At 45.1% G+C, this 26,136-nt stretch overlaps 1 protein-coding gene across 3 annotated transcripts; it reads left to right on the top strand.

Annotated features, from left to right (window-relative positions):
• The first annotated feature begins 219 nt into the window (after positions 1-219).
• On the top strand, positions 220-16,269 carry HINFP (histone H4 transcription factor). Of its 3 annotated transcripts, none has more exons than XM_016188374.2 (11): positions 220-357; positions 837-973; positions 8,090-8,271; positions 11,867-12,096; positions 12,834-12,945; positions 13,101-13,253; positions 13,779-13,856; positions 13,953-14,073; positions 14,167-14,305; positions 14,395-14,519; positions 15,295-16,269. In XM_016188374.2, exons 3-11 carry the CDS (start codon positions 8,100-8,102, stop codon positions 15,716-15,718), a joined length of 1,554 nt encoding a protein of 517 aa, XP_016043860.2. In that variant the 5' UTR covers positions 220-357; positions 837-973; positions 8,090-8,099; the 3' UTR covers positions 15,719-16,269. The 3 variants fall into 3 exon arrangements, with proteins under 3 accessions (XP_016043860.2, XP_016043861.2, XP_060035905.1); XM_016188375.2 differs by lacking the exon at positions 220-357 and adding an exon at positions 366-564; XM_060179922.1 differs by lacking the exons at positions 220-357; positions 837-973; positions 8,090-8,271; positions 11,867-12,096; positions 12,834-12,945 and adding an exon at positions 13,507-13,560 and having other exon boundaries at positions 13,177-13,253.
• Positions 16,270-26,136: the final 9,867 nt, after the last annotated feature.

Genomic DNA, 26,136 nt, shown 5'->3' with positions numbered 1-26,136 from the left:
CCTTTGCTTCCACAAGCCATCAGAGACCGCCACCCCAGCCCTGCGCATGCCTGGTGCGTGCGGCGGACTGGGCCTGCGCAGTTGCTGTAATTGGGGGCCTGAGTGATGCACTGCCAGCTTTAGCCTAGAACCTCGCCGCGCCGGGAGGGTTACCTTTTGCTCAGTCGCTCTGCCCCTCATTCCCGCCCCTTCCGTGTTTTGGTAGCGCACGGGTCCTGTAAATAGCAGCAGCTATTGGCTATTGGAGGAAACCGCGAGCGGCGATTGGGTGCTGCTGAATGTCACTCAAGTGCCCTCCCGGAGGTGATCTGAAGTGGGCGGAGAGCTGGAGAAGAGAGACCCAGGAGCTGAGAGACGGTGAGCTGGTCCTATGGGCAGCGGTGGGGGAGAGCTCACTGTGGGGTCGTTAGTCTAGTGTCTCACCCAGATTTCTTGGCGAGACTTGCTTTTGCAACCTGGCCTTACTGATCTTCCTGGCGCCCCCGACCCCTACCCCCCACTCGAATTGCTTTCCTTTTGGGGCTTCGCTGCTCCTGGTACCCGGTCACCGCTACGCTGTAAGGGGTAGGTGCGATCTCCCTTCTCTCCTGATTCTGTGAGTCCTTTGGGGGGGTCTGGATAGCCCCCCCCTCCCATTAGCGTGAGCTCTCCATGCTTCCTTGCTGTCTGGGGTGTCTGTTCTGCTCTTCCTCTCCTGGCTCTTTGTTTTGTTAATTATTTTCACACATCAGAGTCCTATCTCTTAGGTCAAACTATGTGTCTTTAGGAGGTTCAGGAGCTGGAGTCCCCCTTTTCCTGAATACTATCCAGGATTTATTTGCTGTCTTGCATTACAGTATCTACTCCTAAGTATTTGGTGATTGCTTCTTACTGTGCCTCCCGATGAAAAGAAGTGCTTTGTAGAATTCTTGCTTAAATGATCTCATCCTCAGAAGCAAGGAAACGAATAATCAGCGTTTGTCGGATTCTAGTGGTGAGTTATCGTAAGCATTCTAATATCCATTACCTGTTTTAATTCATATACTATTTCAACAATGTAACTGTGGTTGTTACCATGCCATATGGGAAACTGACTTATATGACTTGTCTAAGATCACATTAAAAAGTTGACATTTAGGGCTGGGTAGATATCATAAGAGTTATTCACAGAGACTCATGCCTGAGCCTCCAAAGACCCAGATTCAGGCCCCAGAACCACCATAAGATAGAGCTGAGCAGTGCTCAGGTTAAAAAAAGGAAGAAGAAGAGGGGTTGGGCGGTGGCGCAGCGGGTTAAGCGCAAGGACCCGCACAAGGATCCCTGCTTGAGCCCCCGGCTCCCCACCTACAGGGGAGTCACTTCACAGGTGGTGAAAGAGGTCTGCAGGTGTCTGTCTTTCCCTCTCCCTCTGTCTTCCCCTCCTCTCTCCATTTCTCTCTCCTATCCAACAACAACATCAACAACAACAATAATAACTACAACAAGGACAACAAAAGGAAAAATAAATAATAATAAAAAAGAAAAATAGAAAGTTGGTGTTTCATTTATTTTTATTGATTTATTAACAGAGCACTGCTCAGCTCTGGCTTATGGTGGTACAGGGGATTGAACCTGGGACTCTGGAGCCTCATTCATGAAAGTGTCGTTGTATAGCCATTATATTACCAGTCCCTGCCCTATTTATTTATTTACTAGAGCACTGTTCAGTTCTGGCTTATGGTGGTCCTGGGCTCAGGTACTATCTCCCTCCTCTTATTTATTTTAACATTTAAAAAATATATATATTTACTGGATAGACACAGCCAGAAATTGAGAGGGGAATAGGGAGGGGGGAGGGAGAGGGAGAGAGAGAGATACATCTGAAGCACTACTTCACCACTTGTGAAGCTTTCCTCCTGCAAGTGGGCACTGGGGGCTTAAACCTGGGTCCTTACGCACTCAACCCCTCCTCTTATTTATTTTATTTTTATTTATTTCTTTAAATGTCTTTTCTTTTATATATATATATTTATCCCCTTTTTCTTGCCCTTGTTTTATTGTTGTTGTTATTATTGTTGTTATTGATGTCATTGTTGTTGGATAGGACAGAGAGACTTGGAGAGAGGAGGGAAAGACAGAGGGGGAGAGAAAGACAGACACCTGCAGACCTGCCTTTCCTCTTGTGAAGCGACTCCCCCTGCATGTGGGGAGCCAGGGGCTTGAACTGGGATCCTTAGTGCTCTTTGTGTTTTGCGCCACCTGTGCTTATCCTGCTGCAACACTGCCCGTCTCCCTCTTATTTATTTTAATGAAAGAGAAAGAAAGGGAGAGACCAGAGCACTGCTCATCTCTGTCTTTCGGTGATGCTGGGATTTAGCCTGGCAACTCAGATTTTCTGGCAACTGGTCCAGTGCCTGATTTGGTATACTTGTTTGATTAATGATGACAGGTAGCTCTCTAGGGTAGTAACAAACTGGGCACAGGATACAAACTAAAGAAGGAATAGAGACATTGAAGAGAGCATTTGGAGCAGGGGTAGATAGCATAATGGTAACTCTCACGTCTGAGGCTTCAAAGTCTCAGGTTCAGCCCCCTGCACCATAAGCCAGAGGTGAGCCAGAGGTGAGCGTTGCTTGGATTAAAAAAAAAAAAAAAAAAGGCAGGAGTAGGGGGGTGGGCATTGGGCAGTTTTGCTTAAGTTTCAGTCATTCTCTTTTCTAGAGGATCTGCCTTCTACACCTCTTCCACCAGTCTAATAACAGGTGTGTGTTTAGAATGTTTGTGCTCAGAACTATGCTGGATACAGTGGTAAGGATGCAAATGGGTGTGAACTGGTTTCTGCTCAGGGCAGGGGTAGCTAGCATAATGGCTATGCAAAAAGACTGTCATGCCCGAGGCTTTGAAGTCCCAGGTTCAATCCCCTGCACCACCCTAAACCAGAACTGATAAGTGCTCTGGTAAAAAAAAAAAAAAGAAAGAAAGAAAAAAGAAAAAAATGGTTTCTACTCATACAGCCTTTAATATTGTCCATTTAGGTACATGAGAGTAGGACACACAAAACAGCCCTGAGTTACTATGGGCAGCATAAAAATAAGGTTGAGTAGCCTAGGAAGTGACACAAAGGATAAGATATCAGACTCTGGACGTGAGGGTCTGTGTTTAATCCCCAGCATCACATGTGCCAGAGTGGTGCTCTGTTTCCACCACCCCCCCTTTCTCATAAATAAATAAAATTTAATTTAAAAAATAAAGTTGAGGGGCCAGGCAGTGGCACACCTGGTTAAGCACTCACATTACAGTGCACAAGGACCCAACTTCAAGCCCCTGGCCCCCAACTACAGGGGGAAGCCTCATGAGTGGTGAAGCTGGGCTGCAGGTGTCTCTATCTCTCTCCCTTCCTATCTCCCTGTCCCCTCTCAATTTCTGTCTGTCTCTGTCCAATAATAAATAAATAAAATATTTTAAAAAATAAGGTTGAAAGTTTGGCATCAACTCTGGTAGCCATAGAACCAATAGGCAATAGTTATGGGAAGGGTGGGGTAGTTTAGAAAGACTTCCTGGAATTTGATCATATCCTGACATTTATGGAAGTACAAGGCTCCATGCTAGTGCCAGGAATGAAAAGTGAAGCAGAGATGGTCCCCACCCAGTGAAGCATAGTCTTAGGGAGACACATACTCCATTCTGTTGTCACAGGTGCTATAATGAAGGTGTCTGCAGAGCACTTTGGGGGAATGGGAGGAATGATATTTCTGTTGGACACATGGCAGATATTTAGATTTGAGGATAAGTAAAAGATGTGTAGGCAGAATTTTAAGGAAGTGTTTAGTGAGAGGAAGAAGGGATGAAAATGGCATTGGGAGCAGCCTGACAACACAGGGAAAAGCATAGTTTCTGGATTAGAACCTTTCAACAAATGAAAGGATGCTTTCAGGAGCTATTTTCAGAATTCACATCAGAATTGGGGTACTGATGTGAAGGCAGATTTCTAGGCCTCAGCCCAGCCTTCCTGGTTCTGGTTGATTAGGGAAGAAGCTAGGCAACTCTATATTTGCATATTAGAGATTGAAAACCTTTGGTCTTTAAAAAAAATTTTTTTTTAATTTACTTATTCCCTTTTCTTGCCCTTGTTGTTTTATTTTATTTTTTTTCTTTTATTTAAGAAAGGATTAATTAACAAAACCATAGGGTAGGAGGGGTACAACTCCACACAATTCCCACCACCCAATCTCCATATCCCACCCCCTCCCCCGATAGCTTTCCCACTCTCTATCCCTCTGGGAGAATGGACCCAGGGTCATTGTGGGTTGCAGAAGGTAGAAGGTCTGGCTTCTGTAATTGCTTCCCTGCTGAACATGGGCGTTGACTGGTCGGTCCATACTCCCAGTCTGCCTCTCTTTTTCCCTAGGAGAGTGGGTCTTTGGGGAAGCGGAGCTCCAGGACACATTGGTGGGGTCATCAGTCCAGGGAAGCCTGGCCGGCATCCTGATGACATCTGGAACCTGGTGACTGAAAAGAGAGTTAACATACAAAGCCAAACAAATTGCTGAGCAATCATGGACCCAAAACTTGGAATAGTGGAGAGGAAGTGTTAGGGGGATACTCACTGCATACTCTAGTGTACTTCTGCTTTCAGGTATATATTTTGCAGTAGTTTATGGATACGTGTGGACATATGGCCCTTGTTGTTTTATTATTGTAGATATTATTGTCATCATTGTTGCATAGGGCAGAGAGAAATGGAGAGAAGAGGGGAAGACAGAGGGAAAGAGAAAGAGAAAGATAGACACCTGCAGACCTACTTCACCACTTTGTGAAGCGACTCCCCTGTAGGTGGGAAGCTGGGGCTTGAACCGCGATCATTTTGCCGGTCCTTGCGCTTTGTGCCACCTGCACTTAACCCACTGCGCTGCTGCCTGACTCCCAATTTGAGTATATGTGCTGCTGAAGCGAGCACATACTGCCCAACTCCCAACCTTTGGTCTTTTACTTATTTTCTTCAGCAAGTGTTTATTCCATGCACAAATATCCTTATAGCTGTATCTGCCCAAAATATAGTATGTACTAGATAGATAGGGTTTCCTGTTCAAGTGAAGGCCACATTTTAGTTTTGAGGCTGTCCAGGGAGTGGTGGAATAAGCCACTAGGAAGGTATGGCAAAAGATTGTCATTTTGAAGGATATACTGTGGGGGACTTATGATGTAGTAATAAACAAGAACTTTTGGACTCCCCTGTGGGCCGTGTGGATTAGAAAAAATATAGACTTGGGAGCTAGCCTGACCTGCCTCAACTACATCACTAGTGTATGGCGTTGAGCAAGCCAGTTAACCTCTGCTAGCCTCAGGTCCTTGTCTATGAATCATGTTAAAAATAGTGCTGACATACTTTATAGAGTGGTGTTAGTAATTAAAGAATAGTTGTGAATTGCATAGTATAATCTTTGGTGTGTAGTATGAATGAAATTGAAAACAAAAGGTTTTGTTTTCTCTATTGAAGGTGAGGTTATTGAGGAGAATAGGAGTATTAAGTTTCTTGGCCAAAGCCACGTGATTAGGCATTGGAAGGCTGCCACCCAGGAGGTGGTGCATTGGCTAAAGCATTAGCCCCAAGAGCATGAGACCCTGAGTTTAGTCGCTGACATCACATGTACCAAACTGATGCTCTTGTTCTCTCTCATTCTCTTTCTCTCTCTTTTTTTTTTTTTAAAATATTTATTTTATTTATTTATTCCCTTTTGTTGCCCTTGTTGTTTTATTGTTGTAGTTATTATTGTTGTTGTCGTTGTTGGATAGGACAGAGAGAAATGGAGAGAGGAGGGGAAGACAGAGAGGAGGAGAGAAAGACAGACACCTGCAGACCTGCTTCACCGCCTGTGAAGCGACTCCCCTGCAGGTGGGGTTCGAACCGGGATCCTTATGCCGGTCCTTGTGCTTTGCGCCACCTGCGCTTAACCCGCTGCACTACAGCCTGACTCCCGTTTCTCTCACTTTTTAAAAAAAAATATTTTATTTATTTATTCATGAGAAATATAGGAGGAGAGAGAGAAAGAACCAGATATAACTGGTACATGTGCTGCCAGGGATTGAACTCAGGACCTCATGCCTGAAAGTCTAGTCGTGCCTTAGCTACTGGGCCACCTCCTGGACCACTCTCATTCTCTTTCTCATTAATTAATAAATCTTAGAAAGAAAGAAGAAGAAGAAAAAATGGCAAAGAAATCTGGATTTGAACTCTGGTCTTCTCCAATGCCATCTCATTGGACTTGAGCATTGTTCTACATCCCATAGGAGTAATTCCTTCTTGGACAGGGATAGATAGCATAATGGTTCTGAGAAGAGACTCTCCGAGTGCCTGAGGTTCTGAAGTCCCAAGTTTAATATTTATTTACTTATTCCCTTTTGTTGCTCTTGTTGTTTTATTGTTATTACTGATGTCATCGTTTTTAGATAGGACAGAGAGACATGGAGAGAGGAGGGGGAGAGAAAGACAGACACCTGCAGACCTGCTTCATTGCTTTTGAAGCTACTCCTCTGCAGGTGGGGAGCCGAGGGCTCAAACCAGGATCCTTATGCCGGTCCTTGCGCTTTGCGACACCTGCGTTTAACCTGCTGCTCTACCGTCCAACTCCCCGAAGTCCCAAGTTTAATCCCATGCACAACCATAAGCAACAGCTGATCAGTACTCTGGTTTTAAAAAATAATAAAAAAATAATAATAATTTAATTCCTTCTTGGTGGGGTGTTCTGATGGGTCATGAGAAATGTCTGGGGGGCCAGCGGTGGTGCACCTAGTTGAGTGTACACACTATAGTGCACAAGGGCCCAGGTTCAAGACCCCAGCACCCACCTGTAGGGGGAAAGCAGGGGTGCAGGTGTCATTGTCTCTTTCCCTCTCTTATCACTCCCGTTCTTCTCAATTTCTTTCTTTCTTTCTTTTTTATTTATTTATTTATTTATTTTTCTCAATTTATGACTGTCTTTATCCAACAAATAAATAAAGATAATGAAAATTATAAAAAGTTAAAAAAAACAGTGGTCTGGGAAGTGGCGCAGTGATAAAGCTTTGGACTCTCAAGCATGAGTTCCCGAGTTCAATCCCCGGTAAAACATGTGCCAGAGTGATGTCTGGTTCTTTCTCTCTCCTCCTATCTTTCTCATAAATAAATAAAATCTTAAAAAAAGAGAGAGAGAGAGAGAGAGAGGGCTGGGTGGTGGCGCAGCAGGCTAAGTGCACATGGCGAAAAGTGCAAGGACCAGCGTCAGGATCCTGGTTCGAGCCCCGGCTCCCCACCTGCAGGGAAGTCGCTTCACAAAGCGGTGAAGCAGGTCTGCAGGTGTCTATCTTTCTCTCTCCCTCTCTGTCTTCCCTTCCTCTCTCCTATCCAACAACAACAGCAAATAACAACAATAATAACAACAACAAAGGTAACAAAAAGGGGAAAAATAGCCTCCAGGAACAGTGGTGGATTTCTAGTGCGGGCACTGAGCCCCAGTGATAACCCTGGAGGCAAAAAAAAGAAAAAGAAAAACAAATGTCTAGGGGGCCGGGCAGTAGCACAACAGGTTAAGTGCACATGGCACCAAGTACAAGAACCAGCATGGAGATCCCGGTTCGACTTCCCCACTTCCCACCTGCAGGGGTGTCTCTTCACAAGCAGTGAAACAGGTCTGCAAGTGTCTTTCTTTCGCCCTCTATCTTCCCCTCCTCGCTTGATTGTCTCTGTTCTATCCAACAGCAATGACAACAGTGACAACGACAACAATAAATAACAAGGGCAACAAAAGGGGAGAAAAAAAGCCTCCAGGAGCAGTTGATTCCTAGTGCAGGCACTGAGGCCCAGTGATAACCTTGGAGGCAAAAAAAAAAAAAAAGTCTCCTAATGTTCTCAGTGTCTGCACATGTTCAGTAGTGTTAGTTTTTGTTCTTCTTTCCCAGGAGCACCAGCAACTTCTGGGGGGTTTACTAAACAATCTTTATTGAAACAAACAAACAAATAACAACAACAAAACCAGGATTTTTCACGGATCACTGGAGAAACACCTGCTAGTGCTAGGCAGGCAGCCTGCATGACTGTCCCCAGCTGCCTTTGGGGGTGTTCTTGGCAGCTGTGGATTTTAACCTTTCCCTCTAGGGTGAAGGCTATGCCACCTCCTGGGAAAGTTCCACGAAAGGATGACCTGGAGCTGCAGTGTGAATGGGGGTCCTGCTCTTTTGTGTGCTGGACTGTGGAAGAGTTTTTCGAGCATGTCACTCAGCACCTGCAGCAGCACCTCCCCTCTGGGGAGGAGGAGGAGGAGGAGGAAGACCCGCTTGGTAAGGGAAAGGGGGAACTCAAGAGAAGGTAATGTAACTTGCCCCCAAGGGAGAAGGCAGCCTAGAAGATTTGTTTGCTTATAAGACATTAGAAATCCATTATAAAAATGCATTCAGGGGAGTCGGGTGGTAGCGCAGTGGGTTAAGCGCACGTGGCGCGAAGCACAAGGACCTGTGTAAGGATCCCAGTTCGAGCCCCCGGCAGGTCTGCAGGTGTCTCTCTCTCCTCCTCTGTCTTCCCCTCCTCTTTCCACTTCTCTGTCCTATCCAACAATAACAATAATACCTACAACAATACAACAACAAGGGCAACAAAAGGAAATAAATATTTTTTAAAAAATGCGTTCAGCAAGGTTATATGGGATGAATTTGCCACTTACCTCAAATGGCAAATTACTGGCAGTCTTGCAGCAAACCTTGTTAATGACCTCCGTCTGCATGTGTATGCATAAATTATTAAATCAGACACATTTTTATTAACTGTTGACAGCTTTCTTTTTAAACTCTGGTAGTGAATGTTTCAACTTTCTTTCATATATATATAATTTTTTTAAATAACTGGTTGTAGCTTATATATGTGTGATTATTGAATATTTTCTTTTATTTATTTTCATTTTTTTTTTTTATTTAAGAAAGTATTAATTAACAAAACCATAGGGTAGGAGGGGTACAATTCCACACAATTCCCACCACCCATTCTCCATATCCTACCCCCTCCCCTGATAGCTTTCCCATTCTCTGTCCCTCTGGGAGCATGGACCCAGGATCATTGTGGGTTGCAGAAGGTAAAAGGTCTGGCTTCTGTAATTGCTTCCCCTTTAATTTATTTTATTTTATTTTATTTATTTATTCCCTTTTGTTGCCCTTGTTGTTTTATTGTTGTAGTTATTATTGATGTCGTTGTTGTTGGATAGGACAGAGAGAAATGGAGAGAGGAGGGGAAGACAGAGAGGGGGAGAGAAAAACAGACACCTGCAGACCTGCTTCACCGCCTGTGAAGGGACCTGCCTGCAGGTGGGGAGCCGGGGGTTCGAACCGGGATCCTGACGCCAGTCCTTGAGCTTAGTGCCACCTGCGCTTAACCCGCTGCGCTACAGCCCGACTCCCTGAATATTTTATTTTCTGAATTAAACATGATGCAAAGGGCAAGGACTCTTAATTTTTTTATTTGCCACTATTCAGCTCTGGCTTTGGTGGTGCCAGGGATTGAAACTAGGATGTTAGAGGCCCAGGCACTAAAGTCTTTTGCATTAACTATTATGCTCCCCTCCAACTCAGTTTAAAAAATATACATATATATGTTCTTTATATATATTTTTATATTATTATAAATGAGAGAAGTAGAGCAGCATTCTGGCATATAGGGTAGCCAGAAACCAACTGCAATAAATTATCTTTATTTATTGGATAGAGACAGTCAGAAATCGAGAGGGTAGAGGGAGATAGAGAGGGAGAGAAACAGAGACACCTGCAGCACAGCTTCACCACTTGGCAAAGCTTTCCCTCTGCAGGTGGGGGCCGGGGACTCGAACCCAGGTCCTTGAGCACTGTGACATGTACACTCAACCAGATGCGCCACCACCTGGCCCCTATTTATTTTTAGATTTAATTTACTAACACAAAACATAGAGGAGGCGGGGGGAAGAGAGAGAGAATGGAATAAGAACCCGGGCATCACTCTGGCACATGGAACATCAGGGATTGAATTTGAGACCTCATGCTTCCAAGTTCAATATCCTACTTAGTGCACTGCCTCCTAGTTTCAGGACTCTTTATTTTATATTATTACTGGATAAAAACAACCAGAAATGGAGAGGGGAGCGGGGTAGAGAGAGACAGAGACAGAGAGCCACCTGCAGCACTGCTTCACCACTTGCAAAGCTTTTCCCTTGTAGGTAGGAACTGGGGGCTTAAACTGGGCCCTTGTACTCAACCAAGTGCGCTACCACCCAGCCTTTTAAATAGTTTTTTATAAAGGGGGTTGTATTCTTATATGGAAAACTGGGAAATGTTATGCATATACAAATTATTGTATTTACTGTGGAATGTAAAACATTAATTCCCCAATAAAGAAATTCTAAATAATTGTTTATTATTATTATTTTAATTAAAATAAGATTTTTTTTTTTAATTGCCACCAGGATTATCTCTGAGCCCAGTGCCTGCAGTATGAATCCACTCCTATTGGTGGTACTTTTTAAAAATTTCATTATTTATTTATTTTTTTACCAGAGCACTGCTCAGCTCTAGCATATGGTGGTGTGGGGGACTGAATCTGGGACTTTGGGGCCTCAGTCATGAGTCTTCTTTGAATAACTATTATGCTACTTATCCACCCACCCCCTTTTAAAAAATTTTTTAATATTTATTGATTCCTTTTTTGCCCTTGTTGTTTTATTGTTGTAGTTATTATTGTTGTTGTTGATGTCATTGTTGGATAGGACAGAGAGAAGTGGAGAGAGGAGGGGAAGACAGAGAGGGAGAGAGAAAGATAGACACCTGCAGACCTGCTTCACCACTTGTGAAGCAACCCCCCTGCAGGTGGGGAGCCGGGGGCTTGAACCGGGATCCTTAACGCTGGTCCTTGGGCTTTGCATCACCTGCACTTAACCTGCTGTGCTACTGCCCAACCCCCCCTTTTTTTTTAAATAGAGAAATTGAGAGGGGGGAGATATAGAGAAGAGAGACACTTGTAGCACTGGTTTACTACTTGTGAAACTTCTCTCCTGCAGGTCTACTGGATAGAGACCGCCAGAAATCTAGAGGGAAGGGGGAGATAGAGAGGGAGAGACACCTGTAGACCTGCTTCACTACTTTCAGAGCTTTCCCCCTATAGGTGGGGACAGGGAGCTTGAATCCCGGTCATTGCATATGGCATCACGTGCATTCTACTAGGTGTGTCACTGCCCGGTCCCAGGTCCAGGACTTGCAAAGTGTTCTATCCCTAAATCATGATTGCTGGGCCTTAAATGCTGGCATTTGCTAAATGAACTGGTAAATTGGTCTGAGACTCCCCTCCTCATTTATTGTTAAGTATTGCAGGTAAGAGAGCTGAGCATTGGAATGTCAGACTTTTTTTTTTAAATTTCTATTTAATTAAAAAAAATATTTCTTTATTTATTGGTGGATGGAGACAGGAATTGAGAGGGGAGGGCTAGGTAGAGAGACACCTGCAGCCCTGCTGCACCACTTGTGAAGCTTCCCCCCTGCAGGTGGAGACCAGGGCCTTGAACCTTGGTCCTTGTACACTGTAATGTGTGCGCTTAACCTGGTGCACCACTGCTTGACCCCTCAGACTCTTCTGTTTATTTATTATTATTATTTTAATTATTTATTCCCTATTGTTGCCCTGTTTTTGTTTTATTGTTGTTGTTTTTGATGTTGTTGTTGTTGGCTAGGACAGAGAGAAATGGAGAGAGGAGGGGAAGACTAAGAGGGGGAGAGAAAGATAGACACCTGCAGACCTGCTTCATCACTTGTGAAGCGACTCCCCTGTAGAGGAGGAGCCGGGGGCTTGAACCAGGATCCTTACTCCAGTCCTTGCACTTTGTGCCACCTGTGCTTAACAGACTTCTTTTTAAACCTCTTTCTGCAGAGGAAGAATTCTCCTGTCTGTGGCAGGATTGTGGCTTCTGCTCTGTGGACAATTCAGCTGATCTCATCCGCCATGTCTACTTCCACTGCTACCATACCAAGCTGAAACAGTGGGGACTGCAAGCCCTGCAGAGCCAGGCCGACCTCAGCCCCTGCATCCTGGATTTCCAGAGTCGCAACATCATTCCTGACATCCCTGACCCCTTCCTTTGTATGTGGGAGCACTGTGAGGTTAGTAAACAGTGCCGATAACAGGGTTGTGAGAAATTTGGGAACCTTAACTCAGTGTGTCTTAGAACCGTTCTGGGGTGCGCTGCATTTCTGAGGTCCCTACTGGAATTTCTCTCAAATCCAGGTAGCTTCTTGCTCAGATTTTCCTCTTCTTGCCAAACTAATTTGAATGAAGGCCAATATGTGTGTGTGTGTGTGTGTGTGTGTGTGTGTGTGTGTGTGTATATCCCTTTTCAGGGTTGACCATAGTTCATTTGGTAGGGCATGTGCCTTACTATATACAAGGTCCTGAGTTTGAGCCATGTGAGAGCACTTTGGACAACAGTGGGGGGGGGAGCTCCACGGATGGTAGAGTAGTGGTATGGTGTCACTTTTTCCTTTCTCTCTCTCTTTCTCCTATTTTCTCTCCCTCTAAAATAGATGAGTGAGGTCTAGGGAGACAGCATAATGCTTATACAAACAACTTTCATGCCGAAAACTCTGAGTTCCTAGGTTTAATCCCCAGCACCATCATAAATCAGAACTTAACAGTGCTCTGGTAAAAATAAATAAATCAAGATAAATAATGTAGATGAATGAAATTGTTGTCCTGGGGTAAGGCTGTTGAATGATGGTGTCTGAAGCCCCTGTGCTGCATTAAAAACAAACAACAACAACAACAAAACCTTCTGGACACATTAGGGGCAAGAATCTCTCTACCTGTCCTCACTCCTTACCCCAAGTTGCTCTTGGCACAGCGTTCCTTTGACAATCCCGAGTGGTTCTACCGGCATGTGGAGGCGCACAGCATGTGCTGTGATTACCAGGCAGTCGGCAAGGACAACCAGATGGTGCAGTGTGGCTGGAAAGGTAGGGCCACTTCTTAACTTCTGGCCTTTAGAGACACCCTGGGGCTCCTGAGGGTCCATAGCAGCTAGGGATGAGACTACTAGCTGGAGACACTTGGGCATACCTTGCCTGCTCTTGTGGTTTGTGATTGGACCCTAACTGGGCCTTCCTTCCAGACTGCACCTGTACATTCAAGGACCGATGTAAGCTTCGAGAACACCTCCGCAGCCATACCCAGGAGAAGGTGGTAGCCTGCCCCACCTGTGGGGGCATGTTTGCCAACAACACCAAGTTCTTGGATCACATTCGACGGCAAAGCTCATTGGATCGTAAGCAATCAGAGAACAGGGTTGGGTGCAGTCTGTCCAGCCTGGGGGCAGGGGAGCACATTCCCAAGGGTGGGGGGCCACTGAAGGAATCTGCAACCCTGCCTACTTTATGGAATAAGTCACCTGCAGTGCCTTCACTGGTTTAGATTCAATAGTCTTTGTTATTCAGTGCTGACTGTGCCCTACCAGTTACCTCAGTGACTCCCCACAACAGCCTCATGAGGTAGGCATCTTATCCCCCCCCTTTTTGCAGATGAGGAAACTGAGGCACAGAAAGGTTAAATCACTTACCTGAGATCACACACTAGTAAGTGGTGGAGCCAGGATTCTAACTCAGGTTCTTGACTCCTGTGTCCCATGCTCTGTCCATGATGCTGTGTCCATCCATAGTTCCCCAAGCTCCCCTTTTCTGCTTGGGTGGTTCCTTTCTGCCTGGGATGGTGCCCCTCTCCCAGGTGCTGTCTTCTGTGTGCCTCCACAACATCTCGCATAACCCTTACTTTCTTACACTTGTCCACATCCCAGGGCAACGCTTCCAGTGCTCTCATTGTTCCAAGAGATTTGCCACAGAGAGACTGTTGCGAGACCACATGCGTAACCACGGTGAGTAACCAACTACTCCTTCCCGATCCCCACCCGCTGCTGCCCTCCAAGGCTCCATGGCCCTCAGGCCACAAGTTTCCTCTCTGCTCCCCTCAGTGAATCACTATAAGTGTCCTCTGTGTGACATGACCTGCCCATTGCCATCGTCTCTACGCAACCACATGCGCTTTCGCCATAGCGAGGACCGACCCTTTAAATGTGACTGTTGTGACTACAGGTAAGAGGATCCAGGGGCCTGAAATCAGAGAAACCAGAAATCATGTTTCAGGGTCCTCCATACTCTCCAACCCATCCTTGCTTCTCCTGGTAGCTGCAAGAATCTGATTGACCTCCGGAAGCATCTGGATACCCATAGCAAAGAGCCGGCCTACAAATGTGATTTCCAGAACTGCAGCTTCACTGCCCGGTCTCTGTCCTCTATCAAGTCCCATTACCGCAAAGTGCATGAAGTGAGTGGGGCCAGTGGTAGAGCAGGGCTTGAAAGAGTGGGAGGGGTGGGGTGCGCGGTAGAGCTTATTCTCCTTTCCTTCTCCATCAGGGAGACTCAGAGCCAAGGTACAAATGCCATGTGTGTGACAAATGTTTCACAAGGGGCAACAACCTCACTGTGCACCTTCGAAAGAAGCATCAATTCAAGTGGCCTTCAGGACACCCCCGTTTTCGGTATGTCTCTTAACCCTCGGCGTTACAGCTGTACACACTGATATCTGTACTGTTGCAACAAATTCAAAACTTTCATGTTCACCATCTCTGAAGGTTCAAAGTATAGCAGTGGGGCAAAGGTTGTCTTTCGAGTTTTCAATCCAAGGCTTGGTGCTAAACCCAGTAGAGGTCACAGAAACTCTTGTAAATAGATCTAGAGGCTTAGGGACCTAATCCTCTGCATCACAGACAGTTTCTGTCTCATTTTGGCTTTCTGTATTGTCTCTGAAAATTTTCATTTTGAGTATTGAGGTGCCCTCTTCTATATATTCCATTAAAAAAACTTTTTTTTTTTTGGTCTTAATTTCCCAGTGCCTAGGACCCTAGGACATCATTGCAGAGGAGGTGGCTCAGCAGGTAGCTCATAGGACTTGCATGCCTGAGGCCTCTGGATTTGATTCCCAGCACTGCATATGCTGGAATGATAGTCTGAGCTCTCTCTCTTGCTCTCTTTCTCATACTTTCAGTCAGACAATCTTTTAAAAAAACGAATTCCACAGCTGCTTTTCTCATATTTGTCCTTTACCTTGTTATTTTGAGACCATTCTTCCCCCTCCCTGTGTTACTGTGTTATTGTTCAGTTACTTATTTTGTGAGCAAGAGTGCAGATCTGTGCATCGGCACATATCAAGGGATTAAATCTGTGGCCTCTTGCATGTAAGTCCTGTGCTTTCCCTGCTTAGCATTTCCACTAATCCCAGGTGCACATGTACTCTGTTTTGTGTTCCTTCTCCAGGTACAAGGAGCATGAAGATGGCTACATGCGACTGCAGCTGGTCCGCTATGAGAGCATGGAACTGACACAGCAGCTGCTGCGGCAGCCACAGGAGGAGTCGGACCTAGGAGCAGCCCTGAATGAGAGCAGCCTGCAGGGCATCATTCTCGAGTCAGTGCCAGGCGAGTCAGGATCCCAGGAAGAGGCTGAAGAGGAAGAGGAGGGCGGGGTCAGTGAGGAGATGTCTCTCTCTGCCTCTCAGGACACTCCCAGCTCTGTCATCCACATGGTGAATCAGACCAATGCCCAGGGTGCTAGAGAGATTGTCTATTATGTGCTGGCAGAAACCCCTGGAGAGCCCCCGCCAGACCCTGAGCCCCCCTTAGGGGGCATCGTGGAAAAGCTTCAGGGAATAGCTGAGGAGCCAGAAGCCCAGATGTTGTGAAGGACACAGACAAAGCCTGAGCCTTCTCAACCTAGGCCCTGGGGTTCAAGCCAGGCTGATGGTAGTGCCCCCAGTGGGCAGCTCTTGCCAGTGGATGCCTTTGGGAGTGGCACTGAGAACAGAACAGCCCATTCTGAACTGGACTTGCATCATCTGGCAGATTCTAGAATGTTTTTTGCCAGACCACCTTTCGTGGAGCCTGAGGAATTTGGAAATCTTTAAGGGAGACACCCTGCTCTCTCTGTGTTCTCATAGAAGGGACTAGCATCGGGTTTAGTCCTGATCCCTTAGATGAAGTAAAACAGAGATTAAAATCCTTTGTCATCTCACATCCACTCCTTTATTTAGGGGTCCTTAGGCCCAGGAGAAAGTGTGACTGGTCCCCAACAAGGGCCCTTCCTCACAGTTAAGGCATTTGTCAATCAGGGAGCCATTTCCCTTTGAACCCTTCTCCCTTATATCCCCAGGGACTTTGATGGTTATCCTCAGGGACAGGGTCAAGTGTGTGGGTAACAGCTGTTTTTGGTAATAAAAGAAATGCCTGGACTGTTTATTCATTTCATCTTCCTTGTGTCCTATGGCAGTTAACTAGGTAACAAGGCGATACCTCAGGACCAGGCAGTGACATAATTAGTAGAGCAGACATGTTACAATGTGCAGGGACCCGAGTCTCTGCCTGCAGGAGGGGAAAGCTTCATGAGCAGTAAAGCAGTCTTGGAAGTGTCTGTATTTCTGTCCATCTTTATCTCCCCCTCCTTTCTTGATTTCTCTTTCTGTATAACAGTAACAACTCAGTAGATAATACTGCCTAGAAGAGGAGCTGAATAATTAGGCTTGTCCCCCTTGTTCTCTGTCCACCCTAACCCCCACACCTTTGTGAAACACACTACCTCACCACTCGCAAAGCTTTCCCCCTACAGGTGGGAACTAGGGGCTTGATCTCAGGTCCTTACGCATTGTAATGTACACATAACTAGGTGTGCCACCACCCAGACCCTGGGTTAGGACTTTACCCGTGTGTGGATGGGAAGGAAGCTAAGGATGGATTTGGAGATATAGGTTAGAAAATTATGTGTCTGGGGCAGAGGGAGATAGCATAATGGTAATGCAAAGAGACTCTCATGCCTGAGTGTCTGAAGTCCCGGATTCAGTCCCTCCCAAAACCAGAGCTGAGTGCTGAGTAGTGCTCTGGTTAAAAAAAAAGAAGGGGGGGGGGGGTTGGGCGGTAGCGCAGGTGGCACAAAGCGCAAGGACCGGTGTAAGGATCCTGGTTCGAGCCCCCGGCTCCCCACCTGCAGGGGGGTCGCTTCACAAGAGGTGAAGCAGGTCTGCAGGTGTCTATATTTCTCTCCTCCTCTCTGTCTTCCCCTCCTCTCTCCATTTCTCTCTGTCCTATCCAACAACGACGACAACAATAATAACTACAACAATAAAACAACAAGGGCAACAAAAGGGAATAAATAAATAAATAAATTTAAAAAAAAAAGAAGAAGGGGGGGTTGGGCGGTAGCGCAGGTGGCACAAAGCGCAAGGACCAGTGTAAGGATCCTGGTTCGAGCCCCCGGCTCCCCACCTGCAGGGGAGTCACTTCACAAACGGTGAAGCAGGTGTCTATATTTCTTTCCCCCTCTCTGTCTTCCCCTCCTCTCTCCATTTCTCTCTGTCCTATCCAACAATGAATGACATCAACAACGATAATAACCACAACAAGGCTACAAAAGGGGGAAAAATGGCCTCCAGGAGCAGTGGATTCATGGTGTAGGCACTAAGCCCAGCAATAACCTTGGAGGCAAAAAAAAAAAAAAATGTGTCTGGAGCTGGGAGGACAGTGTAAGGACTCATGCCTGAGGCTCCAAAGTCCCAGTTTCAGAGGAGATCGGGCGTGTTCAGGGTGCTATGGCCATAGACAAGTTCCAGGTTCAATCCTCCACATCATAAGCCAGAGTGGAGCAGTGCTATGGAAAAAGAAAAGGAAAAAAAATATATATATATATTTATATATATATGTTTTCCTGAGGCTGATATCTCTAGAGATTTTCAGAGATTGATTCCACTGCACCCCTCCCCCCACAGTGATTTCTTATGTTTCTTTAGCTAATTAAAAAAATATATTCTTTTGTTGCCCTTGTTGTTTTATTTATTGTTGTTGTAGTTATTATTGTCATCGTTGTTGGATAGGACAGAGAAATAGAGAGGGGGAGAGAAAGAGAGACACCTGCAGACCTGCTTCACCACTTGTGAAGTGACTCCCCTGCAGGTGGGGAGCCGGGGGCTCGAACCAGGATCCTTACGCTGGTCCTTGCGCTTTGCACCACCTGCGTTTAACCCGCTGTGTTACCGCCTGACTCCCCATCTAGCTACTTTTCAGCACTGTGTATCTATTCGTAGAATCGTTGCCACTCTGGAGAAATCAAGAAACTCATTCTGTGATGTCTCCTCTTTAGTTTTTTTCTCTATCTTAGATTGGAAAGAAAAAGAAGAGCCCTTATCTAAGAACCATGAAATTACATGGGTATGAAACTCCCAGTGCACTATAAATAAAAATTTAATTTAGTTTGTATTATAGAAATTGGCTTTTTGCAGAATTAAGAAAGAGAAATCACTAATTCCATTAGCCATTTATGAGTTCCTGTGTTGTCCAGGTATCATGACAGGTGCTTGTGATACAGTGATGAATAAAACCCAGGGCCTACACTGGAGGGCCATTTTCCCTAGGCAGAGGGGAACTTTGCTTCTAAGCAACATCAAAATTCTTTGTAGGGGCTAGTCTGTGGGGCACCCAGTAGAGTGTATACAGTGGCCATGTGCAAGTATTTGGTTTCAAGCCCCAGTCTCTAGTTATAGGGGAAAGCAATGCTGGTGTCTCCCTTCCCGCACCTCTTTTTTTTTTTTTTTGCCTCCAGGGTTATTGCCGGGGCTTGGTTCCTGCACCATGAATCCACTGTTCCTGGAGACCGTTTATTCCCCTTTTGTTGCCCTTGTTGTTTTATCATTGTTGTGGTTATTATTATTGTTGTTGTTGCTATCTTTGGATAGGACAGAGAGAAATGAGGGGAGGGGAAGACAGAGAGGGGTAGAGAAAGACAGACACCTGCAGATCTGCTTCACCGCCTGTGAAGCGACTCCCCTGCAGGTGGGGAGCTGGGGGCTCAAACTGGGATCCTTACGCTGGTCCTTGCGCTTTGCGCCACCTGCGCTTAACCCTCTGCGCTATCGCCCAACTTCCTCCCTTTTTTTAAAATCAGAGCACCACTTAGCTCTGGCTTAAGGTCATGTGGAGGATTGAACCTAGGTCTTTACAGCCTCAGGCATGAGAGTCTGGTATAATCATTATGCTATCTATCTACCCTCTCTCTCCCCCTCTATCTTCCCTCAATTTCTGTCACTTCCATCTCAGAAGATATAAAGGCAGTTTTTTTCTGATCAATAAAGGCATTATTGCATTGTGTTCCTGCTCAGCTGCTCAGTTCCTGTTTCCTCTCCCATGTGGCTGAGTAAGCAGCAGCCCAGGTTGGCTCCGGTCGAGTTCTTTCCTCCAAGACGCAGCCCGACAGAGGCTCTCATGCTTGAGGCTCCAAAATCCCAGGTTCAATCCCCTGCACCACCATAAGCCAGAGCTGAGCAGTGCTCTGGTTAAAAAAAAAAAAAAAAAAAAAAAGATGTCACCATCTATAGTATAAATCACTAACTCCCAATAAAGTGTGTGTGGGGAGGAGGGCGGCTAAAGTACTTTGTAGAAAATGGCAGTGCTGACTGAAAAGCAGAAATTGAATTTGATCCTCTGAGTTGCATGTACCAGAGTGATGAATGCTCTGGTTCTTATATTACTTATTATTAGATAGAGACAGAGAAATTGAGGGGAGGGAGAGATAGAGAGCGACAGAGAGACACCTGCAGCCCTGCTTCACCACTTGTTAAGCTTTCTCCCTGCAGGTGGGGACCAGGGGATTGAATCCAGGTCCTTGCACACTGTAGTGTGTGCGCTTAACCAGGTGCACTACCACCTGGTCCCCTCTGGTTCTTTTTCTCTCAAGAAAAGATAGTGTGGTTTGCAGCAGCACAGCAAACATTTAGCTATGGAGAGAGATAAATCTAAAGGAAGGAAAAGCTAGTCAAAAGGATCAGGCAAAGTTTTAGCACAGTGATTCTAATAATGTTAATGATGGAGAGTATAAATTAGAGTGGAAATCAGGCAGGTGTAAGTTAGGTGGTTGTTGCTGGAATTCAGGCAAGAAGTCATGATGGCTTTAAGGTATGTTACATCTATGAGAGCCTATTGATGAAATGGTATTGTGCGGGGGCTGGGCGTAGTGCAGTGGGTTAAGGGCACATGGCACAAGGCGCAAGGACCAGCGTAAGGATCCCAGTTTGAGCTCCCAGCTCCCCCCCCTGCAGGGTGGTCACTTCACAAGCGATGATGGAGGTCTGCAGGTGTCTTTCTTTCTCTCCTCCTCTCTGTCTTCCCCTCTTCTCTCCATTTCTCTATGTCCTATCCAACAACAACTATAGTAACAATAACAAGGGCAACAAAATGGGAAAAATAGCCTCCAGGAGCAGTGGATTCAGAGTGCTGGCACTGAGCCCCAGTGATAACCCTGAAGGCAAAAAAAAAAAAAAAAGGCAATGTGAAGGAAAGGAAAATAGAATAAAAAATATAAATGCAGGGGCCAGCAGCTAGTGGGTGGATCACATGCTTCACAGTGTATGAGGACTTTGTTCAATCCCCTGCACCACGTGTCAGCATTGTGTATAACATCAGTGGAACTCCATGGATGGTGGAGAGGTTCTGTGATTTCTCTTTTTAAAATTTTTTTATACTTATTATTTATTTATTTTCCCTTTTGTTGCCCTTGTTATTTTTTATTGTTGTTGTAGTTATTATTATTGATGCTGTCATTGTTGGATAGGACAGAGAGAGATGGAGAGAGGAGGGGAAGACAGAGAGGGGGAGAGAAAAACAGACACCTGCAGACCTGCTTTATCACTTGTGAAGTGACTCCCCTGCAGGTGGGGAGCCAGGGGCTCGAACTGGGATCCTTATGCTGGTCCTTGCACCTTGCGCCACGTACAAGTGTGGTTTCTCTTTTAATCTCTCTCACTTAAGTGTCTCTTAAGTATATAGAATGAAAAAAAAAATGGAGGAAGTGGGTTGGTGGTATTGTGCATGTGTGGGGCTCTCTGTTCTTTCTCCAGCTGTGTTGCCATATTAAAAAAAAAAAAAAGTGGTCCGGGAGGTGGCGCAGTGGATAAAGCATTGGACTCAAGCATGAGCTCCTGAGTTCAATCCTGGCAGCACATGTATCAGAGTGATGTCTGGTTCTTTCTCTCTCCTATCTTTCTCATGAACAAATAAATAAAATCTTAAAAAAAACCAACCAACCAAACAAACAAAAAAAACGGATGGGGGTATAGCATAACAGTTATGCAAAGAGACTTTCATGCCTGAGGCTCTCAAGTCCCAGGTTCAATCCCCACACCACCATAAACCAGAGCTGAGCAGAGCTCTGGTAAAAAACAAAAACACAAATACAAAACTCCACATCTCCACATGCAAAGCCACTGCATTTCCAGACTCACTCTCTAGGATCCTATACTAATATAGCCACTCCTGTCAGGTCCCTCTGCTATACACATGCAGTCCTTCCACCAAACAAGCTTTCAGGAAGTTGAAGACAGTGGAGACTTCTTTGACTCAGCTGGGATCCAGAGAACTCACTAGGAGAGATAGCAGTCTAGTAGTGGGTTGCATACCTTACTGTGCAGTCATTTTCCAGTGCTATCCATGAGGTACTGGAATCATCAGGAGCAAAGGCTAATTCAGCTTCCAGCTTTATATATGCTGACATAACCATCAGTCACATGAATTAGTTAACGCTGCCAAGGCTTGATAAACTGGTAAAAAAGGGGTGTTTGGTCTATGCCTAACTTGTTGAAAAAGAGAGGATTAGTAAGATTAAATTGTAGATAGAAAAAGTTCACACTGAGAAATTTAGAGACAGGATAGACAGGCCAACAGTTTTCCAGCTTTGTTAGTTTTTTAATTTTTTTAATTTTTTTTTTTTAGTTTTTTAATTTTTTTTTTTAGTTTTTTAATTTTTATTGGGGGAGGGATTAATAGTTTACAGTTAAAATTTAATACAGTTGTTGGTACATGTGTGAAATTTCTTAGTTTCCTGCAAAACACTCAAAAAACTCCCTGCCTGAGTTCTCCTTTACCACCATGCAGTAGGACCTGAATGCCCTCCACCCCCTAACATACACACAACACACCACCTGCTCCAGAATCCCCCTCCCCTTTTTAATTTCTTTATCAGGGAATTAATGTTTTACATTCGACAGTTTGTACATGCATAACATTTCCCAGTTTTCCATATAATCATACAACCCCCACTAGTCCCCCCCCCCTTTTAATTAATTGTTCAATGTCTGAGCTACCGGAGGTCCCAGGCTTAGTCCCTGGCACCACTACAAGCCAGAGCTGAGCAGTGCTCTGGTAAAACAAAACAATACAAAATAAAATGCAGGAGATACAGTTGGTTGTGCTGTTAAAGCTGTCCAGCTTTACAGTCCGCAATTCAGAGCTCCCACTTATGTCAGAGGGGTTTGGGGATTAGTTTCACCTGAAAGTGCTCAGCGGCAAAACATACACTTTATTTGCCCCACTCCATACTCTCCGTTTTTCCTTCTTCATGTGAACTGAGTATCTGTCCATGTGGCTTCTGGCTGGTGTCATCGGGATGTAAGAGCCTCCAGGTAAGGGTGCAAGGTGCCCTGATGCTGCTGTGTCCTCCCTTGCTCTATACCACACATGAATGTGGCTCAGTTTCTTCAGTCACTCGGGAAAACTCAGTTCCTGTGGTCTAGCTTGTGAATGGGACTGTGGTGTCCTGGGAGTGGAGGGGTTCTTCTGGTGTCCATGGTTCTTTCTTGGTTGCCAATGAAAGGATAGACATAAGACAAGGGTGGTTCTACTGAGGGAGAGGTGTCAGAACTAAGAACAGCTTCTGTGAAGGTGAGCTGCAAACTTGCTAATGTTTAACACTTCTGAACCAAAAGTGGATTTGAATGTGATGATTTTGATCACTGGGTTAGCAAAAAATTATACAGGAGAAGCTCCTTCCCTCCAAGTCTCTTGAGTGACTATGGAAATAACCATGGAGACGTCTACATATATGAGCCTCTTTTGTATTTTAGCATAAATGGAAGCACTTTTAGAGAACTTTGAGGCTATGTTCTAGAATGCAGAACATTTCCCTTTAGGAAGGGAAAGAGCTAATAGCTATTGATTTCATGTGAAATACTGACCCCACACAGACACATGGGGGACACTTGACTTTTCCAGAGGACAGCAAAGTCCCAGGGGTGGACCTCTCCCTCCAACTCCCCTTATAGAAAGTGAGCACACTCAGCTGGAAACGGTAAAGAGTAGTGAGGGTGTGGCTTGTGATTGGCATAAAGTCTTCCAAACTGGAGCTGCCTTTGTGTTCTCAGGATGACCTAGGGCAGAGATGGTCTTTATCACTCAAAACACTTGCAAGGAGCAATCAATGAATGGGGCCCAGAGGCTGGGGGCATGTTATTTTGCTTTTCTCTCTAGAAGCCGGAATTGTTATGGTTCTCAAACTGGATGACAGCCAGGACTACATGAGTTCCTTCCTTCCTTTTTTCTTTCTTTCCTTCTCTGTTTTTTATTTCTTATTTTTTAATTATGAACAACAAGTCCTTTGGATAAGAAGGGCACAATTCCACACAGTTCCCACCACCAGAATTTTCCATTCCACCCCCTCTATTGGATGCTTTCCCATTCTTTATCCCTCTCGGAGCATGGGCCCAGGAACATTATGGGGTGCAGAAAGTGGAAGGTCTGGCTTCTGTAATTGCTTCTCCACTGAACATGGCATTGGCAGGTCAATCCATACTCCCAGCCAGTTTCTATCTTTCCTGGTTGGGCAGGGCTCTGGGGAGATGGGGTTCCAGCACTCTCTGGTGAGATAGTCTGCCCAGGGAAGTCACATTGGTGTCATGGTAGCATCTGCAGTGTGGTGGCTGAAGATATAAAGCAGAAAGATTGTTTAGCAATCAGGAACCTAAAGGTAAGAATACAGCAGATGAGATTTGGGTTCTCCATTCTGGGAAAAGTTAGGAAGTCTATTTTAGGTATATTCCAAGAGGCCCATGTCTTTAATTCTTGCTTTAGCCCGACAGCTAACATGCAGGTGGCCTAAAGGTATTGCATGGGGAGATGGTATCAGAGTTAGAATTGAGACTAAAAAGCTGGATCAGAGAAGAGAGTAGCTCCCCCCAAACAGGAAAAATATATAAATACCATTAACAGTAAACCCCATCAGTGTGATCTGGGGCCCATATTCAGCACAGGAGCCTGTGTAACCTCTGTAGCCCGGTAGCTCTGAGCTCACATTCCATGGTCATAGCTAGGAACATTTTAGGTTGCACTCATTAGAGGAACAGTCTTCCTCAAGTGGCAGAGTGTGCTGATCCAGTCTACCTTTGTAGAGTGGGGCAGTCCCTAATATTGTTGTTTCACATTGAGGGCAAGGTCCTATAGAGGCCCATAAGAGGGTCCATAATACTGTTCCCGATGGAGATGACCATCGATGGTGGAGAGAGGGATCTGTTAGAGGTCTAGGCCCATCATATCTATGTGGGAATCCTAGGATTCCCTGAGTAGGGCCATGGCTTATTTATTTTTGAAAATATTTAAATTTATTTATTATTGGATAGAGAGAGATATAAATTGAGAGGGGTGGGGGAGTTTGAGACAGAGACACCTGGAGCACTATTTCACCACTTATGAATCTTACCCCCCTGTAGGTGGGGACCAGGTGCTTGAACCTGGCTCCCCACCTGCAGGGTGGTTGCTTCACAGGCAGTGAAGCAGGTCTGCAGGTGTTTATCTTTCTCTTCCCCTCTCTGTCTTCCCCTCCTCTCTCGATTTCTTTCTGTCATATCCAACAACAATAACAGCAACAACATCAATATTAACAACAACGATAAACAAGGCAAAACAAAGGGGAAAAAATGGCCAACAAGAGCAGTGGATTTGTAGTGCAGCCACCGAGTCCCAGCGATAATCCTGGAGGAAAAAAAAAAAAAAAGGGAGAAATTGAAGGGGAAAGGTTATATGATAGTAAGGAAAAGAGATATACCTACATCGCTGCTTGACCACTCATGACTTCCCTATGCAGATGGGGACCAGGGGCTTGAACTCAGGTCCTTTCACCTTGTAATATACACTCTAACTGGGTGGCCCACTTCCTGGCTCCTCTTTTCCTTTTTAAAGGTTTATTTATTTATTATAAGAAAGGAGAGGGAGTCCAGTGGTAGCGCAGCGGGTTAAGTGCAGTTGGCGCAAAGTACAAGGACTGGCGTAAGGATCCTGGTTTGAGTCCCCGGCTCCCCACCTGCAGGGGAATTGCTTCACAGGCGGTGAAGCAGGTCTGCAGGTGTCTATCTTTCTCTCCCCCTCTCTGTCTTCCCCTCCTCTCTCCATTTCTCTCTGTTCTATCTAACAATGACGATATCAATAACAACAACAATAATAACTACAACATGAGGACCTAGTGGGGGTTGTATTGTTATATGGGAAACTGGGGAATGTTATGCATGTACAAACTATTGTACTTACTGTTGAATGTAAAACATTAATTCCCCTATAATAAAAAAAAATCACACACACAAAAAATAACTACAACAATAAAAAAACAACAAGGGCAACAAAAGGGAAAATAAGTAAATAAATATTTTAAAAAAATGAAAGGGGAGGGAGAGAACCAGAGTATTTCTGGGTATGTGATGCCAGCCACTGTAACACTTCCTGGGATCACTGAGTGCTTTTTTTCTTTTTTCTTTTTCAATTGCCCCCATGTTATCACTGGGGCTTGGTAACTGCACAGTGAGTCTATTGCTCTTGGTGGCATCACATGTGTCAGAGTTATGTTCTAGTTCTGTTTCTCTCAAACAATACAGTTAACCCTTGGTCCATTAACTGAGCATGAGATATTTTTTTAATTAATTACTTTTTTCTTTCTTTTTCAGCTCTAGTGTATGGTGGTTCAGGGAATTGAACCTGGGATCTTGGAGCCTCAGACATGAGAGTCTTTTTGAATAACTATCATGCTATTACCTGAGATACTGACTTTTCTTTTCTTTTTTTCCTTTTTAACCAGAGCACTACTTGGTTCTGGTTTTTAGCAGTGCAGGGGATTGAACCTGGGACTTTGGAGCCTTATGCATTAGAGTCTCTTTGCATAACCATTATGCTTATCTAGCCCCTGTCCCTGACACTTTGAATTTTGGTTCCTGTTTATATCACTATTCTTGCATTTTTCAGGTCTGACTTGGTGTACAACTAATGTAGCAATGTCTCCTGAGGTTACCAGCTGTGGTATCTAGTGGAG

The sequence above is a fragment of the Erinaceus europaeus genome, chromosome 20 (genome assembly GCF_950295315.1).
Source record: "Erinaceus europaeus chromosome 20, mEriEur2.1, whole genome shotgun sequence".
NCBI classification, from domain to species: Eukaryota; Metazoa; Chordata; class Mammalia; order Eulipotyphla; family Erinaceidae; genus Erinaceus; species Erinaceus europaeus.
Note: the sequence above shows the minus strand (reverse complement) of the source record. Positions and strands in the feature narration are given on the sequence as shown.